This window comes from Trifolium pratense, linkage group LG2, assembly GCF_020283565.1.
Source record: "Trifolium pratense cultivar HEN17-A07 linkage group LG2, ARS_RC_1.1, whole genome shotgun sequence".
Lineage (NCBI taxonomy): Eukaryota > Viridiplantae > Streptophyta > Magnoliopsida > Fabales > Fabaceae > Trifolium > Trifolium pratense.
In genome coordinates this window covers 46,638,528-46,658,515 of record NC_060060.1, presented here as the reverse complement: position 1 = coordinate 46,658,515, position 19,988 = coordinate 46,638,528, and the positions used below count along the sequence as shown (strand labels likewise).

The window sequence follows — 19,988 nt, the reverse complement described above, 5'->3', positions numbered from 1 at the left end:
AAAGAGGATCAACCATTTTAGGAAAGTTTTTATTAAGGTCTGATTTGCTTAGCTGGACGTGACTCAAAGACCAGCTGTGTTCTAAAGCTTATCTTGGATGATCAGGAGTGTGCTACCTCTGTCTATATAAAGAATACTCAAGACCAAGATTTTTTTAACCGAAACCATTGTTCATCAAAGATGTAGTCTTTAGGGTTTCGTGTCTTTAAGTCACTCTCTAGGAGAGTTGGTGTAAGTGAACCACTCGGGTTGTGAGATGGTCACTATGTCCTCACTCAGAAACCTTTAGGTAATGAGTAGAGTTTTGTAATGTCTCTGAAGCTTTTAAGCAAGGAGATAGTGTTTGTGAGCCTCTCACGTATTGGTTTAATACTTGAGTAGGACGGTGTTTTATTGAGTTGTAATGTTTTAAGGTTACTCCTAAGCTTTGAAGTACGGAGTTAACTATGTGTGATTTACTCGAAGCTTTTAAGCAAGAGTAAAATATGTCACGGTGATTGTCACCACATTGTATTCAACATTATATGAACAACACATGTTGTGTTGGTTGTGTGGAAGTGAGATGGAATCTCATGTCTAGGAGTTCCTAGGCAGAAGTTGCATGAGTAGTGTCGAGGTCATAAGACGTAAACCTAGAGTTTGCTGGAGGTCTTAGTGTAAGACGTAAACCGAGGGTTTGCTGGAGGTCTTAGTGTAAGACGTAAATTCAAAGGGTTTGCTGGAGGTCTTAGTGACTAGAGCTATTAGTGGATTTCCTTCCTGGATTGGTATCCCCCAGAGTAGGCAGGTTGGCTGAACTGGGATAACAATTTTCTGTGCAGTTTATTTACTTCGTTTTTTAATGTTATATGCCTTGCCGTGTTATTCATGTCAGACCAGATGTCTCGACATTCTATACAACATCTGGTTCTGCTATACCAGAATTTCAATCTCATTTGATCATCGATTCCTAATGTCTTAGGTAATCTATGATCAATTGAGGTTTACAACCTTTAATCTTTTAATCTCAATTAACAATTCGAAATGTCTTAAGTGAAAGTTAATTGATCAATTATTCCTAGATAGATCATTCATTCCTATCGTCATAGTAAAACAAACAATTGAAATCATTACACAATTGATCAAGTCATGCAAAGCATTAAACACAAGGAATAATTGAAGAAACTAACTTCGTAATTCATTAATCATAACATATTATAATCACATAGTTCCAGAGAAATAATAATCAAAATCCCCTAAGGACCAATCATGGTAGTTTAGTTACACATAGTATAAAAAGACATTACAATCAAAGAAATGAAAGAAAGTATGATTACAAGATGATCTTGATGTGTTTCCACACTTCAATTCTTGCCTCCAAGCTCCTAGATCTTCAAAAGTTCGTCAAATTGATGTTTCCAATGCTATTTTTTCGATCCCTAATCTCAGATCTGCAACTTCCTTTTATAACTGGGGTCAATAAATGAGATTTTCGCCCTAGGCACAAGCATTTTCGCCCCAGGTTGCAGGAATTTCGCCCCAGGCACCAATAATTCCGCCCCAAGCGGCAAAACAACAGCAGGAAGACTTTATGAGTAAATTTTCCGCCCCAGGAATTGAAACTTCCACCTGGGGCGGCAAAACAATAAACAGGCAGATTTTCGCAGGAAAATTTTCGCCCCAGGCACAAAATTTTCGCCTGACGCGTGAAAACAAGATATTGGCTGATTTTTCTGCATTCTTCAGCTACTTACTTCCTTTGCAAATATCTTCAAACTAGTGCATTATTCCTCCATGAAATAGGTTACAATTATTCTAAAAACACTTGAAAATGGTCTTATTTTCAAGTGTAACGACTAAAATTCAACTTTTAAGATGAATAAGTGGAGTGTCTTCCGTTCAAACTTAAACTCCAACATGTAAAATGCGATATTTCTACCAACTGAATTAAATTTACAAAAAATTTTATTTTCTTTTAAAGATCGATGCAAAAAAATGGTCAAACTTAAGGAATTGGTATAATTTTGCCTTTAAATAATACCAACACTACTTTTTTTTTTTTTTTTATGGTTGGTAAAAGGAAGTGACAAAGACCACTTAAAATTTACACATATAACTCTAAAGTTTAATTTAATAATATCAACGTTCTCAATTGAGCTAATAATAAATTAATGGTCCATGGTGGATCAGTATATAAAAAATATTTAAAATATTATCGATATTATATGTTGATATTTAAAAATATAATTTAATGGTTATTTTAATTTAGGGATAAAAAATGGTTATTTTAATTTTAATAATTAAAATAATGACTTAATTGACACCAATTTAATTAAAATAACATATAATAAAGATGAGACTCGTACTGAATTGACGTTAATAATATCATTTTTTTAACTGTAAAAATAAAGAGTCGTAATTTTTATTTTTAAAAAATATTATCGACGATCATTAAAATTTTTGATTTTAATCATTGATCCACGGTCTAACTTATTAAATTGGTTCACCGTATAGCTTTAACCATTTTATAAAAAGGGTCTTGTTAACATGTGCCCTTATGACACATGTTAAGATATACCAAAATAGAAATTCAACATTTAATGATACAAGAAATTTAATGCTTCAAAAGTCAAAATGCACAAATTAGCATTTAATAATTTCTATTTTTACTTCCTTAACATGTGCCTTAAGGGCATAAGTTAACATTCTCCTTATAAAAATTAGGGTAGGATGAAAAACAAATAGCATGTTCCCATGAGTAGTTTAATGGTGTTGTATATATCCCAATAGAAACACGTACACTTAATCACAAAGTCTCCAACTAGGCAAACAGCTGGCACACTACACTTATAAAATATCCAACGTCACTCACAGTCTCACTGTTACCTCTTTCCTTCTACCTCGCTTCCCTATATAACACCTTAATCTTCACTCTCTTAAATCTTAACACCAAAAAAACAACAATCTCTTTTGCTTCATAATAAACTCTTATCTTCATTTCCAACTTTCACCATCAAGTATCAAAAAGACCTTTTAATTTCCCACTCTCACCATCACATAAACATGTTTGCAACTAACAACTCTTCGTCCGACATGTCATTGTCGAATTCAGATGGCTCTCATTGGATGCCAGTTTCTAACGAGGAGATGCGGTTGGCCGCGACTACTCCTAAGAAGCGTGCGGGAAGGAAGAAGTTCAAGGAGACTCGCCACCCGGTGTATAGGGGTGTGAGGAGGAGGAACAACGATAAATGGGTGTGTGAAATGAGGGAGCCTAACAAAAAGACTAAGATTTGGCTAGGAACTTTTCCAACGGTCGAGATGGCAGCTCGAGCCCATGATGTTGCTGCAATGGCATTAAGGGGCCGCTACGCCTGTCTCAACTTTGCTGACTCAGTGTGGCGGCTCCCTAAACCTGCCACCGCTCAAGCAAAAGATATACAAAAGGCAGCAACACTAGCCGCCGAGGCATTTAGGCCAAAGAAGACTTTATTGACTAATGACAACGACATGACTGTAGTTGTCGCCGCCCCAGAAGAACAACCTATGCTTTGTAGGGACGACATGCCAGAATTGATGAGTAATATGGCACTAATGTCTTCTGTGCATAGCTTGGAGAACTCATTCTATGAAGAAGCAGAGTTGTGGAGAAATATGGCACTAATGTCCCCTACACATAGCTTGGAGTATTATGACTATGAATATGTTAATGAAGACTTTCAAGATGCTGAGATATCACTATGGAATTTTTAATTTTCATTAGGAGTAATAGAATTTTTTAATTTGATCTGTTTTGTTCACATTTATTTAATTGTGGATTGTAGAATGGAAATTGTCTTTGTACTACAACCCTTTTTATTAGTAGTACGGATTATTCATATTAATTTATAGGTTGAAATTGAAAAGGAAATTCTTTTTGTATTCTTTTCTCTTAATGTAGACACTTTTTTTTTAATGTAGTCACATATCAAGCATAAAGTGCATCTCTCATTTGTGATGTATATATGAAAGAAGAATATAATTTTGCCATGTCAAAATTTCTATGTATCGATAAATGTTTTGACATTTAAATGTGACACAAATACGGGACACATGGTGTGTTGTATAAATACCTTAGAGGTTTTATTTTCCTCAAGAAGATAATTATATATAGTGGGATACTTTTGCAACACAGATATCAACTTATGTCATTAATCATTTATATATAGTACTTCATTAACCGATAAAATATTAATCGCTGCAGCCGTTTGTTGGCAGCAACTCGGTTGCTGTTTTGTTGTGGTTCAAGAATGTTATCTCTCAGTCAAAATCCTTTCCTCCATAATGATTTCTTTTCGAGGCTTTCCCGGTCGCCACACAATCAGATTGCAAACGTAGACCTTTTACCTAGACCAGTGGTTTCTGGCAGTCTTCATTGAGCCGGTTGTCTTGGTGTGGTGTGGTTGCAGTTTACTCATATCTGTATGGAGTGTGTTTGGTTGCCGGCGCTGTCTCTTTGCCCGGAAGGATCTGATCAAGAAAGGGTGTTTTTTTGTGGGAGAGTTTTTGTTTCTACTTCAACTCAGCAATGTTTTGGGCAGGGGATGGAGTTGGTTTGTGTATGGCATTATTGTGTACTTGATTTTAATTGTGTCAGTTGGAGTTGTTGTTCTGCTGCATTTATTTGCAGTTTTGTACCCATTCACGTCATTTGTATGTCTTATAATTGTTGATTCTATAATATATTTGCTTATTCAAAAGAAAAACAAAAGATGGTACTCCGCTGAATTATTCGATAAGAGAGAACATTGTATTAGACAGGGCACTCTTTACACATGAGAGTGTCTCCTTGATCGTCTCCTTGATCTATATTTCAAAAATCAAACTAATAACACGCTGAATTGTCGCGCAGGAGTGAGTGTTGTATTAGAAAGAACACTCTTTCACACCTAGCCATCATAACAATCCGCACCACACCTTTGGGCTGATGAAAGGAAGGTATAGAACACATGAGTGTGTTGTCTAAAGCTTTAGCCATGAAAACATTTAAAAGCTGCTTGCAACAAAAGTCCACAATAACAACTTCCTCAAAAAAAATTGAAAGATTTTATCACATATTTGCTAACCCAAATTAATTTAATATAATAAAAGAAATGAACAAATAGTTGAACATGAATGCTGTTAAAACAAATATGCTAAGATCTAAAAATTAAAATGAGAACATGATAGAACAAATGTGAGAAAAAAATGATAACTCTAAAATAAAAATTATATACAAGGAAAGAAAAACATTCATCATATCACAACACAAGGCAAGGGTATTTTTTTCGGATTATCAAATAAAAACCAGTCTTTGATGATTTTGAAGTAACACAAAATTATAAGCAAGGTGATAATTTTGAAGAATGAAATGAACAAAATAAAGCAATAGAGGAGAAGGAGAAGGAGAAGAAGATTACGGCGGAAGGAGAATTCCGCCACGGTGGTTGGTTCCGTCGGAAAATGTATGATAATGGAAGGTTTTAGAACATATGTAAGAAGAAAACTTGGAAAGTAGCTGGAAAGTGAAAAAGGTTCATGTGAAAATTTGGTGGGGCTTAGACGTGTTTGTTTAATGAAAATGAGTGGAAGGAATAGGATATTTTCTCATAAATGCCGTGTTTGTTTTATGGTGGGCTCAGAACTTACACGCTAAGAAAGAAAACGAGTGGAAGGAATAAGATATTTTCTCCATAATAACACGTTTGTTTTAGAGGCAACTGCCGTGAAAGAAGTAGGAGTGACAAATAATTGAAAAATGGAATATTGCTTCTAATATTTTCTGAATGTCATTTTTTAACTTTTACCCCCTTTATTTGTCCTAAAGGCACATATCAGTGATTCATAAAATGAAATGTTTTATTATAATTTATGTATCTAATTCATTTTTTAAACTTGATCACAAATTAATTACACAAAATTTAAGAAAATATTTGTTAGCAAGACTCTTTCAAAAAAGTAGGAACGACGAATATATGAAAAATAGAATAATTCTCCATTTTTTTGTCGCATGAACTTAGTTTCAAATATGTTAAATAAACTCTGAATTTGAGAATTGTTGATAAAAATAATATGATTAAGCGGGAAAATTGTATCTCTGTTTTGATTCAATAATATCGTTATAAAAAAAAGTTTAAAATAATGTTAACTATTTTTTTGTTAGCTAGTCTATAGAACTAATTTGATATTATCAAAAAAAGTTTAAAATAATGTTAACTATTTTTTTGTTAGCTAGTCTATAGAATTAATTTGATTGGTAATATCGATATTATTAAGTTATACACATTTACTTAAGTTTAAGCCTTACTTTTGCAAAGCTGCGATTTGCTTATGCGCGCATATTGTTTTGGTTGTGCTTGTCACACAAAAATAACTACGCCCTCCTTCCTTTTAATATATAAATCTTTATTCAAGGTAATAAATTTATCTGAAATGTGTGTGAATATTAGTATAAGTTACCCTTTGTATTTAATGTTGAAATTACGTTCACATTTTTTACCAGCTAGGACTTATGGAACTAAATGGATTGATTTTACCAACTTATTGTGATTAATTATCTTAAAAATTACAAAGAGGTAAATCTTATATTCCCATTATCATATATTATTTAGTATCTTTTAGAAGATACTATTTTTTGGTGGTGTGGTGTCCCTCTAGAAAAACGCATACTTTTTCACTCTTGTCTCCAACTAGACAAACGAGCTGGCTCAGGCTCACTAGTCACTACACTACAAAAACACACACTCTCACTGTTAAGTTACCACTTTCTTCAACCATGCTTCACTATATATATAACACATCTTACTCTTTGACTCTTTAAATCTTAACAAACCAAAATCCCAACCTCTTAACTTCCATAACCAACTTTTATCTTCAATTCCACCTTTCACTCTCTCAAAACTATTTCTCACTCTCTCTACCACATTGATATGTTTCCAACTAACAACTCTTCCTCTTCCTCAGACATGTCATTGTCGAATTCCGAGGGCTCTCATTGGATGACAGTTCCTAATGAGGAGATGCAGTTAGCTGCGACTACCCCGAAGAAGCGTGCAGGGAGGAAGAAGTTCAAGGAGACTCGCCACCCAATCTATAGGGGTGTGAGGAAGAGGAACAATGATAAATGGGTTTGTGAAATGAGGGAGCCTAACAAGAAGACTAAGATTTGGTTAGGCACTTTTCCAACGGTCGAGATGGCAGCCCGGGCACATGATGTTGCCTCAATGGCATTAAGGGGCCGCTACGCCTGTCTCAATTTTGCAGACTCAGTGTGGCGGCTCCCTAAACCTGTCACCAATGAGGTAAAAGATATACAAAAGGCTGCTACTGAAGCCGCCGAGCTATTCAGACCAGAGAAGACTTTAATGACTAATGACAATGACAATAACAATAACATGGCGGTAGTTGCTGCCGCTGCCACAGAGGAACAGAGTATGCTTTGTCCGGAAGAGGAAGATGTGGGAGAAATGAACATGCAAGAGATGTGGAGGAATATGGCGCTTCTGTCTCCTACACATAGCTTTGAGTATCATTATGAAGATAATACACAAGACTTTCAAGATGAAGAGGTATCACTATGGAATTTTTAATATTTTTTTAGGAAGAATAATGGAATTTCTTAATTTGTTCTGCTTGGTTTGAATTACTTTTGGATTGTAGAATGGAAATTGTTTGTACTACAACTTTTTATTAGTAGTATATGGAGTCTTCATTTATAGTGTTAAGAATTCAGATCGGCTGCGAGATGACCTAAATATATGTTGATAAGTGAAACATCACCTTACAAATCGGTTTTATGAGTCTCTCCATGATCCGTTGGGCTATCTACTATCAAGTTTCTAATCAGGCCACACATGCCGACTTTGTAAGATTGTGTTGGAGTCGACTTTCAATTTTAAGATATAAGTTGAAATTGAAAAGGCAATTCAGAACAATGAAGAAGAAAGTGTGAATAGTAAGAGCTGAAAGTGTTCAAGTGAAAAGTGTTGTGTAGACGTGGACAAAAAGTAGAAGAAAAAAACAAAAACAATTGAAAAATTTTGGTGGTTGAGAACTTACGTGCGCTGGGAAAGAAAACGAGTGCAAGGAAGAATAAATTTTCTCAGAAATAACGCGTTTGATTTAACGGAAATTGACGTGAAAGAAGCAGGAGCCACAAATAATAGCGTGTTTGCTTTAAGTGAAACTGATGGGAATGAAGTTGGAACGACAAATAACTAATAATGGAATTTTTGTTTGTTTGTGGTAAGAAGGACAGACAAATATCTGAAGAATGGCTTTGTCTAACTAATAATCACAAGTGATACAAGATTTTATCGGCTAGAACATCACATATTATTTGTATACGGTGAAAGATTTATCTCATTTGTGCACCATAGACTTGACCTCGGAAAATAGTAGTTATTTCAAATAATTCGTCATAACGGGAGCTTGTTAACCACTTAAACTCAATATTTTTAGCAACAATTTTTTGTGTTCGAATATTAATGTGGATATAAAAAATATAATTATGAAAAGAAACTCCATTAAAAGTGGTCGGTCAAATTTTCTTTCCGGAATTAATCAATTATAAAATCAATTATTTTTTATTTATTTACAATGAGCTGAGGATCGAACTCAGGACTTATAACGTACTACCCAAACCCCTCACCACTAGACCAAACCTAATGACTTAAAATCGATTAATTTTTTGCATCAATAACATAGTTAAAAAAAGCCAAAATGCATTTTTTTTTTGACACAAACAAAATGATATTCATTCATTCAAATCGACAGATACATCAAATACAACCACATATTCAACTTCGCTAAAAACGTAAAGGATGAATCTGCGAACAAACTCACAGCATCCGAGTTAATAGCATACAACGGCATAATGCCTACAACAAATAATATGATAAAATTAAAATCACCGGAATATCCATGCTTCCGGATCTGCAACGTTGATGCCCAAATCATTGATTGAATCTGTAATTGACCGAAGATGATCTTTCGAGAAGAATCAAAGAACACCGCAACAAAACGGGAAATTAAATAACGCCGCACAAGACGACGATCAGCACAACGCCGCACTTAGACGACGAAATCACAAAAAAACACAAAAGAAAAACTTAATCTATGTGAAAATCACTTATTTAAATTAAAAGAAAAGAAAAAAAGGTGTAGAGGGGGTGATTCTAGGCCAAAAGTGACCCAAAATCACCCCTCTATAATGAACAAAGAGAGCTTGGAGACAAGAATTTTTTTGTAAATTAGGGCCGGCTAGGAGCCTCAACAGTGCTACTTATAAAGCTTATTCAAAAGCCAAAATGCATTTATACATCCTTTAATTAAGTTTTACATTTGAAATATATAGATCATTTAAATTTTTTAAATAACAAATATGTCATTTAAGTTTTACGTTATAACAGATAAGTCCTTTAAGTTTGTAAGTTTGTATGTACCTAAAAAAAAAAGTTTGTAAGTTTGTAACATTTAAGTCCTATTTTTTAAGTAAGAGAGGATAACTTGAAGCACCTAAATGTTATTTAAAAAATTTAAAGAACATATATGTTTTTTTTTAAGAAGCTAAATTAGCCCACCCAAATTGGCACCAGAGACATTCGAACTTGAAATCTTAAGGAGGAGCACACTCTCAGGTCCCAAGCCAATACACCAGACCAACACAAAGAGGGTTTAAAGAACATATATGTTACAAACGTAAAACATAAAAGACCTATTTATTATTTGAAAAACTTAAAAGACCTATCTCTATTAACAACGTAAAATTTAAATAACATATAGTATTTTGCATTAAAAAAAATTATATATCAAGTAATGTTAACTTATTTTATGTTAAAATTATCCTTGGTAATTATTTTGAAAAAGAAAAATATGTTAAATTAAACATGGTTCATTCATTTCTGAATATCATTTTTGTTAAAAACGCTTGATTATATATATATATATATATATATATATATATATATATATATATATATATATATATATATATATATATATATATATATATATATATATATATATATATATATATCTTTCGCAGTTAAAAAAAAAATATCTTCTTAAGCTACATCCAACTATCCAAGCCTCATTACACCCAAATGACTAGAAGTTTCCGTATTCGTGTGGAAACTCTTGTGTTACAGGTTGCCGACGAAAACAAACTTAACTCGAGGCATTATTTCACCAGAAGTTTACTTTTGCGTGTCAGAATATGAAGGCTTCGAATCGGCTCAACATTTATTTCTCCCATGCAGTACTTTTGTTTCTCTTTGGTCATTAATTCGGTCTTGGATTGACTTTTCGTCGTAGAATCTCAAAATCTATTTGATCACTTTATTCAACAGGTGGTCTTTGAGCGCGGCGCACGATTTGTATTTTTGCCTTTTGTAAAAATTGCAATTATGCGAAAGTTTGAAATGTTTGTCATTTTTGTCCTAATAAAAATTGTAGATCGAATAATAAAATATTTTGTTTAGAGATTGTGGAGTAGATATAAAGTGCCTAACCACAATCAATTAGTAAATTATATTTTTTCTTTTTTTAGCTTCTTTTCTGCATGTTTTTCTATTTGTTTGGAGATTTTTTCTTGTAATTTTCCAACAAAATAGAAAATTAAATGGAGGATATCTAATATGAACCCAATACAAAGATGAATTCATTATTTTTAAATAAATTTTATGCAAATATTACATTTATTATTTAATTTTTATTATAGTAAAAATTATTTTTAACTCAAAAAAAGTAAGAGCTCACTTTAGACCATTTTAATTTATAAAAGTACATATTAGATTTATGCTCGTTATTTTTTTGTTGATCAATCTAATCAAATAAAGTGGAAAGACAAAAAAAAAGGTGGATCCTACTAGCTATTATTAATTTTCTTCGTTGAGGTGCTAAGAAGTAAGAAGGTAGAAAAAGAAGGGAAATGAATTTGGTGCGCTAATTGCGTGACGCAGTTATTTACCTGAAATTAAATTTGATGATATATAATTTTAACCGTCTGATTGATGATCAACGTTTCAGATTAACTAATGCCAAAAATTGTGGCAAATAATTACAGTTGGGAATCCGAGTAAAGAAAGAAGCACAGACTAGAAAACTTATGGGTGAAGACAGTAATAGTGATTTTCTCATATAGCAACAAAACTAAAGTCCTTGTAAAAATGGTACCAAAAAAAAAAAGTCCTTGTAAAAACAAAAACAAAAACAAAACTAAAGTATTTTACAATTTTAATAACTATTAAAATATATAAAAGAAATACATTAATTCAAAAATGATAAAATAAAAACATATTAACCAATTGCAAAATGATAAACTTTATTAGTTGCATCAATTGAAATCTTATGTTTATTAATTTTCTCTAGCATCTCAACCATTAAACATGAAAGTGGGTCTATGTGTGCATAAGACATCGTAATATGCAGAGGTCTGAATATTTAAATTTGAAATTCTTCATTTTTCATTTTAATGAATGAAATTCTAACAACTAAACATCTTGTCAGAATAAATGAGAGCAGAAAAATGAAATAAAGTTATTAAAAAAATAATTGGTTTTGCTGACAAGTGCATTTGGGGTACTCTTTAAGCATTCTAATTAAAGGAATAATTTATTTAAAAAATAAAAATTTTAATTTTTAATGTGTTGATTTCACACATTTTCATAAATTTTTTACAAAAACTTATTATTTAAGATGTTTAAAGATTATCTCGAGAGTATTTGTTTTCATTTTCCGAAAATAATTAAGTTTGATGGTTGACATATTGAAATTGAGAAAAAAAGAAAATATTTTATTAAAAAGAATTTATTATCAAATTAACAAAATTTATTTTTTGCCAAAAATAAAATAAAATTGTATTAGCCATTGGTACCACCAATGGTCATTGCAGTATGGGTGTATTATGTTTTTGGATTGAGCATGTCACTTACATGCTTAATATATGGTCAAAATAAAAGCAGATGGGGCATAGGGCTAGGATTGTTGCTGTCCCATGTTGTAAAAGAATATAAAGACAAACCTATGTTTGCATGGCTAGTTTTTAGTTGATTTAAATCTATGCAGGCGATTCAGAAATTTTCATGGTGGGGCTAGAAAATATTTCCTCCGTGCTTTACCCTCCAACAAAATTTAAGGATATAAAAAATATTTGTAGTAATAAATTTGTCAAAAAATAAAGATATTTTCTCCACACTTCTGCCGCACCTCCACCGAAACAGTGACCTCCAATCTTCACACTGCTACTCACTTTGATGCTATGATTTTTTTTTATTTACAATGAGTTGTGGATCGAAACCAAGACTTATAACATACTATCAAACCCTCCACCATTAGACCAAACCTAGTGACTTTGATGCTATGATTTTGAAACAATAAACAAATGATGAAAAACGAAACCGAAAATAGGAATAACTAAAATTAAGGTTAGTTTACTAGTTGCTTAATTTTTCATCTTTTTTTAATCTCTAATTTTTTCTTCTTATGTGTTAATATGTTAATTTGTGATTTTATCTAAAAATTGCTAATTATCTCTTAATTTTATTTGTGTTGAGAGTTGTCTTGAAAAACGATGTTCGAAACTGTGGAGCTTGCTGGAATTTGCGCCCCATGCGCCAGAATGGGCGCATCTGCGCCCCATGCGCCAGTTCCAACATATGTATGCATTTTTTCACTGTTCAGCCGACATAGGAGAGAGAAAATGCAGTTTTCGAGGGTTTTTCGTCATCTTTGAGTTTAGATACTAGAAAGGTTGTTTCTAGGGTTTATCTAGGGATCAGTGGCGGCTTGCACACATGTGTGAGGTGTGCGATGGTATCGGGCCTAAAAATTTTGAGGTCCTATAATATTACTTATATATTATTTATACCTATAAAATATCAGATGTATATTAATAGATTAATTTTTAGGCCCTAAACTAATAGTTATATATTGTTAATGTTCATATAATATTATATGAGTATCAATAGATTAGTTATCTATACTCGTAAATATAGTTTTAATCCATTTTAATCTTTGCATAAAATTTAAACTTAGATTAGGAGGTTCCTTTTTGACGTTATATGCAAAGATAATTATTTTGTATTTCTTATCTCATTTGATTTAATGCAATTGGTTTAATATTGATAATCTATATGTTTACAAGAATAAAAATAATTTTTTTATATTATACGCAATTTAAATCGACAGTTTTTTTTTTAAAAAAAATAAATTTATATTAAGGAGTCACTTTTATATTTTGCACAGAGCCTCCTAAAACTCTGAGACACCTCTGCTAGGGATTGTAATCACTTTCTTTCCGCCTTGTAATCATTACCATTGAATCTCTTGTTCACGGGGAGATATTCGGGAAAATGGTAGAAACTACAAAACTCTATTTCTTTTAACCCTTTTGAGAGAGTCTTTTGTAATCAAGAACAACAAGTTTGATAGTGGATCGGAGAGCTGCTCTCTCCCCCAGAGTAGGTCACATTGACCGAATTGGGTAAACAATTTATTGTGTCCTCTTTCTTTCTCGCCGTTTATCCTTTGATTTGTGATTATTATTGCCGTTCACTTAATTTGATTGCTTACTCGTAATTGCTCCACACATCAATGTTATTGGTGTGATTTAATCGAAATCACAACAATTTGTAGCAGTTCAACTTCAACATTATTTATTTATTCAGTTCAACTTCAATGCCGCAGAATTAATAAAGAACAGTGAAAAAATTTAGGTTTTAAATTTTCTTTCATTCTTTTTATGCCTCCTAAATTGCCTAATAATAAAAAGTTTGATTCGGACGTGAGAAATGTAAAAAAAAGGGACAACTTTATTAGTTAACTAAATTTCAACTTGAAGCTCTTGATAAATTCATCATAAAAGAACCACAAATTCATGTTTTTTATTTTATTTTAAAGGCAATATATAAATTCAGTCCAGTACAACAAAAAAGAAAAAGACAATTCGATGGGAATTAAAATACCGCGTGAGTTGAGCTATATGAAGATGAATTTTTTGGGGTCAATTATTTTCTTTATCTTGTTGATCAATCAGATGTATCTCTTGATAAGAAATTGATTTGAGCAATATCAATAGTATGAAAATTATTTACAATTTATATAAGGTTTATTCTTTTTAAAATTTTTAAAGTTTTTAATTAGAGATCTAATTTTAATATTCAAGCCGAAAGGGTGAACCTCGAAATTGTTTGGGTCAACCCTAATATTGAAAGAAATTAATGAGGAGTATAACATAATACGGTTAATAACTATAAATTATAGTATAAGCCACACATGAAATTATTGAAACTGTTCTATAAAAATAGATATTTATTTCCAACCATCAATTTTTTTTTTTAAGCTTCAATCCTTCAAATAGATACTTCTACTGAAAATTAGTCACGCGCATAAAACAATATTGCATTTTCTTTTATTTTTGAAAACCTTTCTATTTGATACCATCCCTTCTGGAATGCCTACCCAAAGTCCAAAAAATTAAAGAGAAACAAATTAATCCAAAATTGATTTTTGAAAAAAATATGTGGCTGTAAGAGAAGAACTCAAATGATTTTTGAAACAAATTAAAGAGAAACAAATTAATCCAAAATTGATTTTTGAAAAATATATGTGGCTGTAAGAGAAGAACTCAAATGTCTTTGTAGGTAGATATCGCTTTCATTACCCGCAAATTCAAGCTTAAGAAATAAGAAAAGAGGAAAACAACCGAGTCAATTCAACTGTATATATACAATGATAATGATATTTGGAGTAAGTTGTAGCTCCTCCTTGCAGCACTTACATAATTGTGATATTTTAGATATATTCATACAATAAAAATATACATTCAATTGTTTTATTACCTTATTTAGTCTATTATATATGTTGAGGAAAAACAAACATTATTAGTGAACCCTTAGAAGAGATATTTTGATACCATTATTGATAACATCATTACTTAATATTTTTGAGTGGTGTGGTGTCCCTCCACAAACTCTCACACTCTTTCTCTTTTGTCTTTTTCTTAACTATTTTTCTCTTTCTCTTTCAAAATTCACAACCAATCATAAAGCCAACTAGGCAAACAGCTCATAATAACGCTTCTAAAATATCACTCGCTCATACAAAAACACACAAACACTCTCCCCTCTTACTCTTTTCTTCCTTCAAACAAACTCAAACCATGCTTCACTATATATATAATTACACACCTTACTCTTCACTCTTAAATCTTAACAAACCAAAATCACAACCTCTTAACGGCATAACAAACTCTTATCTTCAACTCCAAACTTCACAATCAAAACATTTTCCACTCTCCAACACATAAAAATGTTTAACACCAACAACACTTTCTCTTCACACCCGTCTACCTCCGACACGTCATTGCCGAATTCAGAGGGTTCTTATGGGATGTCAGTTACCAACGATGAGGTACGGTTAGCTGTGAGTACCCCGAAGAAGCGTGCAGGGAGGAAAAAGTTCAAGGAGACTCGCCACCCGGTATATAGGGGTGTGAGGAAGAGGAACTTAGATAAATGGGTGTGTGAAATGAGGGAGCCTAACAAAAAGACTAAGATTTGGCTAGGGACTTTTCCAACAGCCGAAATGGCAGCCCGAGCACATGATGTTGCCTCAATGGCATTGAGGGGCCGTTACGCCTGTCTCAACTTTGCTGACTCGGCGTGGCGGCTCCCTAAACCTGCCAGCACACAGGCAAAAGATATACAAAAGGCGGCTGCACTAGCCGCCGAGGCTTTTAGACCAGACAAGACTTTAAAGACTAATGATATTGATATGGATGTAATAACTAATAATATTGAAATGGATGTAGGTTCCTCCGCCACAGAGGAGCAGAGTATGGTTTGTATGGAAGAGCATGAAGAGGGAGTGATGAACATGCCAGAGTATTTTAGGGATATGGCGCTAATGTCCCCTACATATAGCTTTGGTTATCATGGGTATGAAGATATTCATGTAGAAGACTTTCAAGATGAAGAGGTATCACTATGGAATTTTTAATTTTTAGTTTTAATTTTATTTTTATTTTTAATATGATTAGAATTTTTAATTTTGATGTGTTTGGTTTATTTGTTTTTTATTTATTTGTGGAATGGAAATTGTCTTTACTGCAACCTTTTTGTATACATAGGTTGAATTGAAAAGACAACCCTTTTTATATACATAGGTGCATCTCATCTTATTTATATTTTTTTTTTTTATTTATGAAAGAAGAATATAATTTTGGTATGTAAAAACATGTTTATTTATGTGCACTTTCATATTTTGACATTAAATATAATCTATTGCTACCCTTGCTTAGTGATGAATCTTCATCGGTCTCTATTTTTGGAGTCTTTTGAATTAAGTTTTTAATATAATTTTATTAGTTTAGTGTTTAATTTAAAGTCATTTTAAATAAATTGCATTTTTTAGTTTATTGAGTCAATTAAGTATTTTTCTTTATTAATATTTCATTTTGTGTAGTTTTTATTTTGTGAAGTTAGTAACATATTGTGTAGTGTGGGTGATGGCCTAAAAGGGAGTATATATATCATTTAATATGATGGGCTTGTGTACAATGAAAGGAAGACAACTTGGGCCTTATGTTGAAGTCATGACCCGAACCAAGGAAATGAAAAGGAAGGTTTCTTTGCAAATTGGGAGAGCGGGGTACTGTAGCACGACGGAAGCTGCGCGAAAGATGGAAAGGAAGGGATGAACAGAGGAATGGAATTAGCATAGTGGTGGAGGATTGAAAGAAACAAGCAGCTCCCACATCACGCCTATTCTATGGTTTTATCTTCATTGTTTCATTTTTATTTTATTATGTGTAACTAAACTATCATGATTGGTCCTTAGGGGATTCTTAGGGGGTGTATTGGATTGAGATTTCATGGGATTTTAAAAGACTTTTTTATGACAAAAAAATCTTGAGGTATTCAATCAAGACTTTTAAAAAAGTTAAATAAATCTTGTGGTATTCAATCAAGACAAATAAGATTTTTTTTTCAGGGCAACAAAATTTGTTGGTATTCAATTGAGATTTGTTCATACTTTTAAAATGTCCATTGGTATTCAAAAGTCTACCAATTTTGATGGATTCTTGTTTGGAATGGATTTTGATAGACTTTTTAGTTGAAAATACACTTGACCGACTTTTTTAACAATCTCACCAAAAGCCTTGAGACTTTTTTGAACTCTCAAAGACTTTTTACTTTCATCTGTATAAAATTTCTTCTTCTTCTTTATTACTTTCACAGTTCATCATCACTGCACCCAATTTTTTCTTCTTTTCTTTGTTCACCTTTTCAACAATCTCCCCAAAAGCCTTGAGAATTTTTCAAACTCTTCAAGACTTTTTACTTTCATCATCATTATACCGGTTTTCTTCTTCTTCTTCTTCTTTACCTATCAAATATGTTTTTTTGCAAAAAAATATTTTAACAAATTCTCCATCTTTTTTACAAAGTTTTTATTAATTACAACGGCAAACAAATTTTTTTCGTCACCCATTCATCTGCTTCTATTTTTCGTCAATGGTGGTGGTGGTGATAACCTTTTTATTGGTGATTAGAAACATATACGTAAAAATGTACCAAAAAAAAAAGAAACATATACGTAAAAAGAAATGTAAGGTTTTTTTTTAAAATCTTTGGATTCCCAAAAAAATATAATTTCTTTTATTAAAATTTATTGTTTCTTTTAAAATTTTCCTAATATACAAAAGTTTCCTAATATATAAAGTGTTATGAAATCTTGATTGTAAAAAAGTCTTTTGAAAAAATCTCTCAAAATTCATTCAAATCATGTGTTAAAAATCTTGATTGTAAAAAAGTCTTTGTAAAAAAGTCTTTAAAATCTCACAAACTCAATATAGTGCAACAAAATCTCATAAAATCATCAAGACTTTTTTTGCCAAAATTGTCTCTTGAACTATGTGATTATCATATGTTATGATCAATGAATTACGAAGTTAGTTTCTTCAATTATTTCTTGTGCTTAATGCTTTACATGACTTGATCAACTGTGTGATGATTTCAATTATTTGTTTTACTATGACGATAGGAATGAATGATCGATCTAGGAATGATTGATCAATTAACTTTCACTTAAGACATTTCGGATTGTTAATTGAGATTAAAAGATTAAAGTTTGTAAACCTCAATTGATCATAGATTACCTAAGACATTAGGAATCGATGATCAAAGGAGAGGATTATGTTACCAAGACATTGGGCATAATCATTTGAGATTTAATCTAATCATGAAACTAAATTGAGTAATTTGTAATCATACATGAAATTACCAAGAGAAATAGTAATTAGATGAACCAAAAAGGATCAATCGCTTTTCTTTCATTCAATTTGATTCCCAAGTTATTTTTAAGTTTATGATAAAAATTCAAACCAAGTTAAACTCCCCCCTTTGCATTTTAATTATTAATCCTAAATTAATTTAATTGTTTTGTTGAGATTGAAACAATCCCTGCGGATACGAACTTTATAAATTTTATTACGTGACGACTATTTAGTACACTTGCTAAATTTCCATCACTTACTAATTAAATTAACTTGAAAAGAGGTAAAATCAGTGCCCGCTTCTTATTCTTCTCTTCTCTTTTGTAGGATTTTAAAAAATGGTTTGCAACCATATGATTTGGGTTGTGACATCCAATTTTTAATGTCTCTACATCCGCAATGAGTGCATTAGCCGCATTTTTCTATATATCAAGAATTGTGATCGTTTCTGTGTGATTGCGGTTGAGCCTCCTGGAAAGTCTCATTGAGTTAGATCAAAATATTAAATTGAGAGTAACTGCACAAGTAAGTTTTGAACACCACAACTTCTTTCAAAACTTTAAATCATCACTTATATGTTGTTCAAGCTTAACTCTTCTATCAAATATGAGACATTATAACAACTGCAAACCCTACATTATTGTATTCGGTCGGTTTCTCTGTTTATGTCTCGGCGAGCGGGCAACAATATATTTGGCAAAGTGCTAACAATAATGTGCTTTCTTCATACTTCATTATGAATAGTCATTCACAGTTTGCTACTTATAATCAGAAGCAAGTGATTAATATGCTCAGCAATTTCATTCAGAATGGTATGTATCTAGTCTTCTCTACTCTTTCTCTTTGTATGCATTGAGGAAAAGAAAATAGCATCACATTTTCATATTTCAAACTTCTTTATTTATTAATTAAGGTTAAAATAAAATGAGTTTAAAGACAGGATTATAAATTAAGAATGCTTAAATATAATGAATTTAAATCCACGTGAGTTTAACTCAGTTGTTAGAGATATATCATTAATTATATATGCTTGACAGGAGTTCGAACTCCGAACAAGCCACTTATTCACCTTAAGAGAATAGACATAATTTAAAGGTGGACCTTATTATTTTTAGTAAATTTTATTAATATAAATATTTCGCTTGTTCCCAATTTTTATCATTAATAGAATTCTCATTTAATTAACAACATACTAGTTAAAGAGGTTAAAACATGTTAGTTCCTATGAATTTGATTTAGTTGATAGGACGTTGCATTATATATACAGGGACTGAAATTTAAATTTGAACATCTTATTTATTAACCTTAAGGATAAAATTTTCAGCCACTAAATTACTTAAAAAAAAGAAGCTAAACCATGCCAAATCTTTCATTTCGTTATTTTTTAAATAAAAATTAGAGTGCAAAGTTATTATATGACATACTACATTTGTCTTGTACTTTTTCTTCGTCTCAAAATAATTGTCACTTTAGAAAGAAAATAAATGTAGTATTTATTATTTTTTATTAACATATCCTTATTTATATTATTTTTAAACAGAAAAAGATTATATATATATATATATATATTTTTTGGTGTCAAAGTATTAACTCAAGTAATTTTGGCCCCTTTATTTTAAAATCAAACATTTTTACACCCTATTTTAATTTTTTTTGCACTTTTGATCCCTCGTTTCATTTTATATGCCAAAAATGCTGATGTGGCCCTTTTTTT

At 31.7% G+C, this 19,988-nt stretch overlaps 3 protein-coding genes across 3 annotated transcripts; all 3 read left to right on the top strand.

The window, feature by feature from the left end:
* Positions 1 to 2,898: 2,898 nt before the first annotated feature.
* LOC123905904 (dehydration-responsive element-binding protein 1E-like) lies at positions 2,899 to 3,890 on the top strand. The gene has a single exon (XM_045955681.1). The coding sequence runs from the start codon at positions 3,043 to 3,045 to the stop codon at positions 3,730 to 3,732; it is 690 nt and encodes a 229-aa protein (XP_045811637.1). The 5' UTR covers positions 2,899 to 3,042; the 3' UTR covers positions 3,733 to 3,890.
* Positions 3,891 to 6,926: 3,036 nt separating this feature from the next.
* Positions 6,927 to 7,586, top strand: LOC123905903 (dehydration-responsive element-binding protein 1A-like). Its single transcript, XM_045955679.1, has one exon. The coding sequence runs from the start codon at positions 6,927 to 6,929 to the stop codon at positions 7,584 to 7,586; it is 660 nt and encodes a 219-aa protein (XP_045811635.1).
* Positions 7,587 to 15,110: 7,524 nt separating this feature from the next.
* LOC123905902 (dehydration-responsive element-binding protein 1A-like) lies at positions 15,111 to 19,276 on the top strand. The gene is made up of 2 exons (XM_045955678.1): positions 15,111 to 15,975; positions 18,602 to 19,276. The coding sequence occupies exons 1-2, from the start codon at positions 15,307 to 15,309 to the stop codon at positions 18,629 to 18,631; spliced, it is 699 nt and encodes a 232-aa protein (XP_045811634.1). The 5' UTR covers positions 15,111 to 15,306; the 3' UTR covers positions 18,632 to 19,276.
* The last annotated feature ends 712 nt before the right edge of the window (positions 19,277 to 19,988 follow it).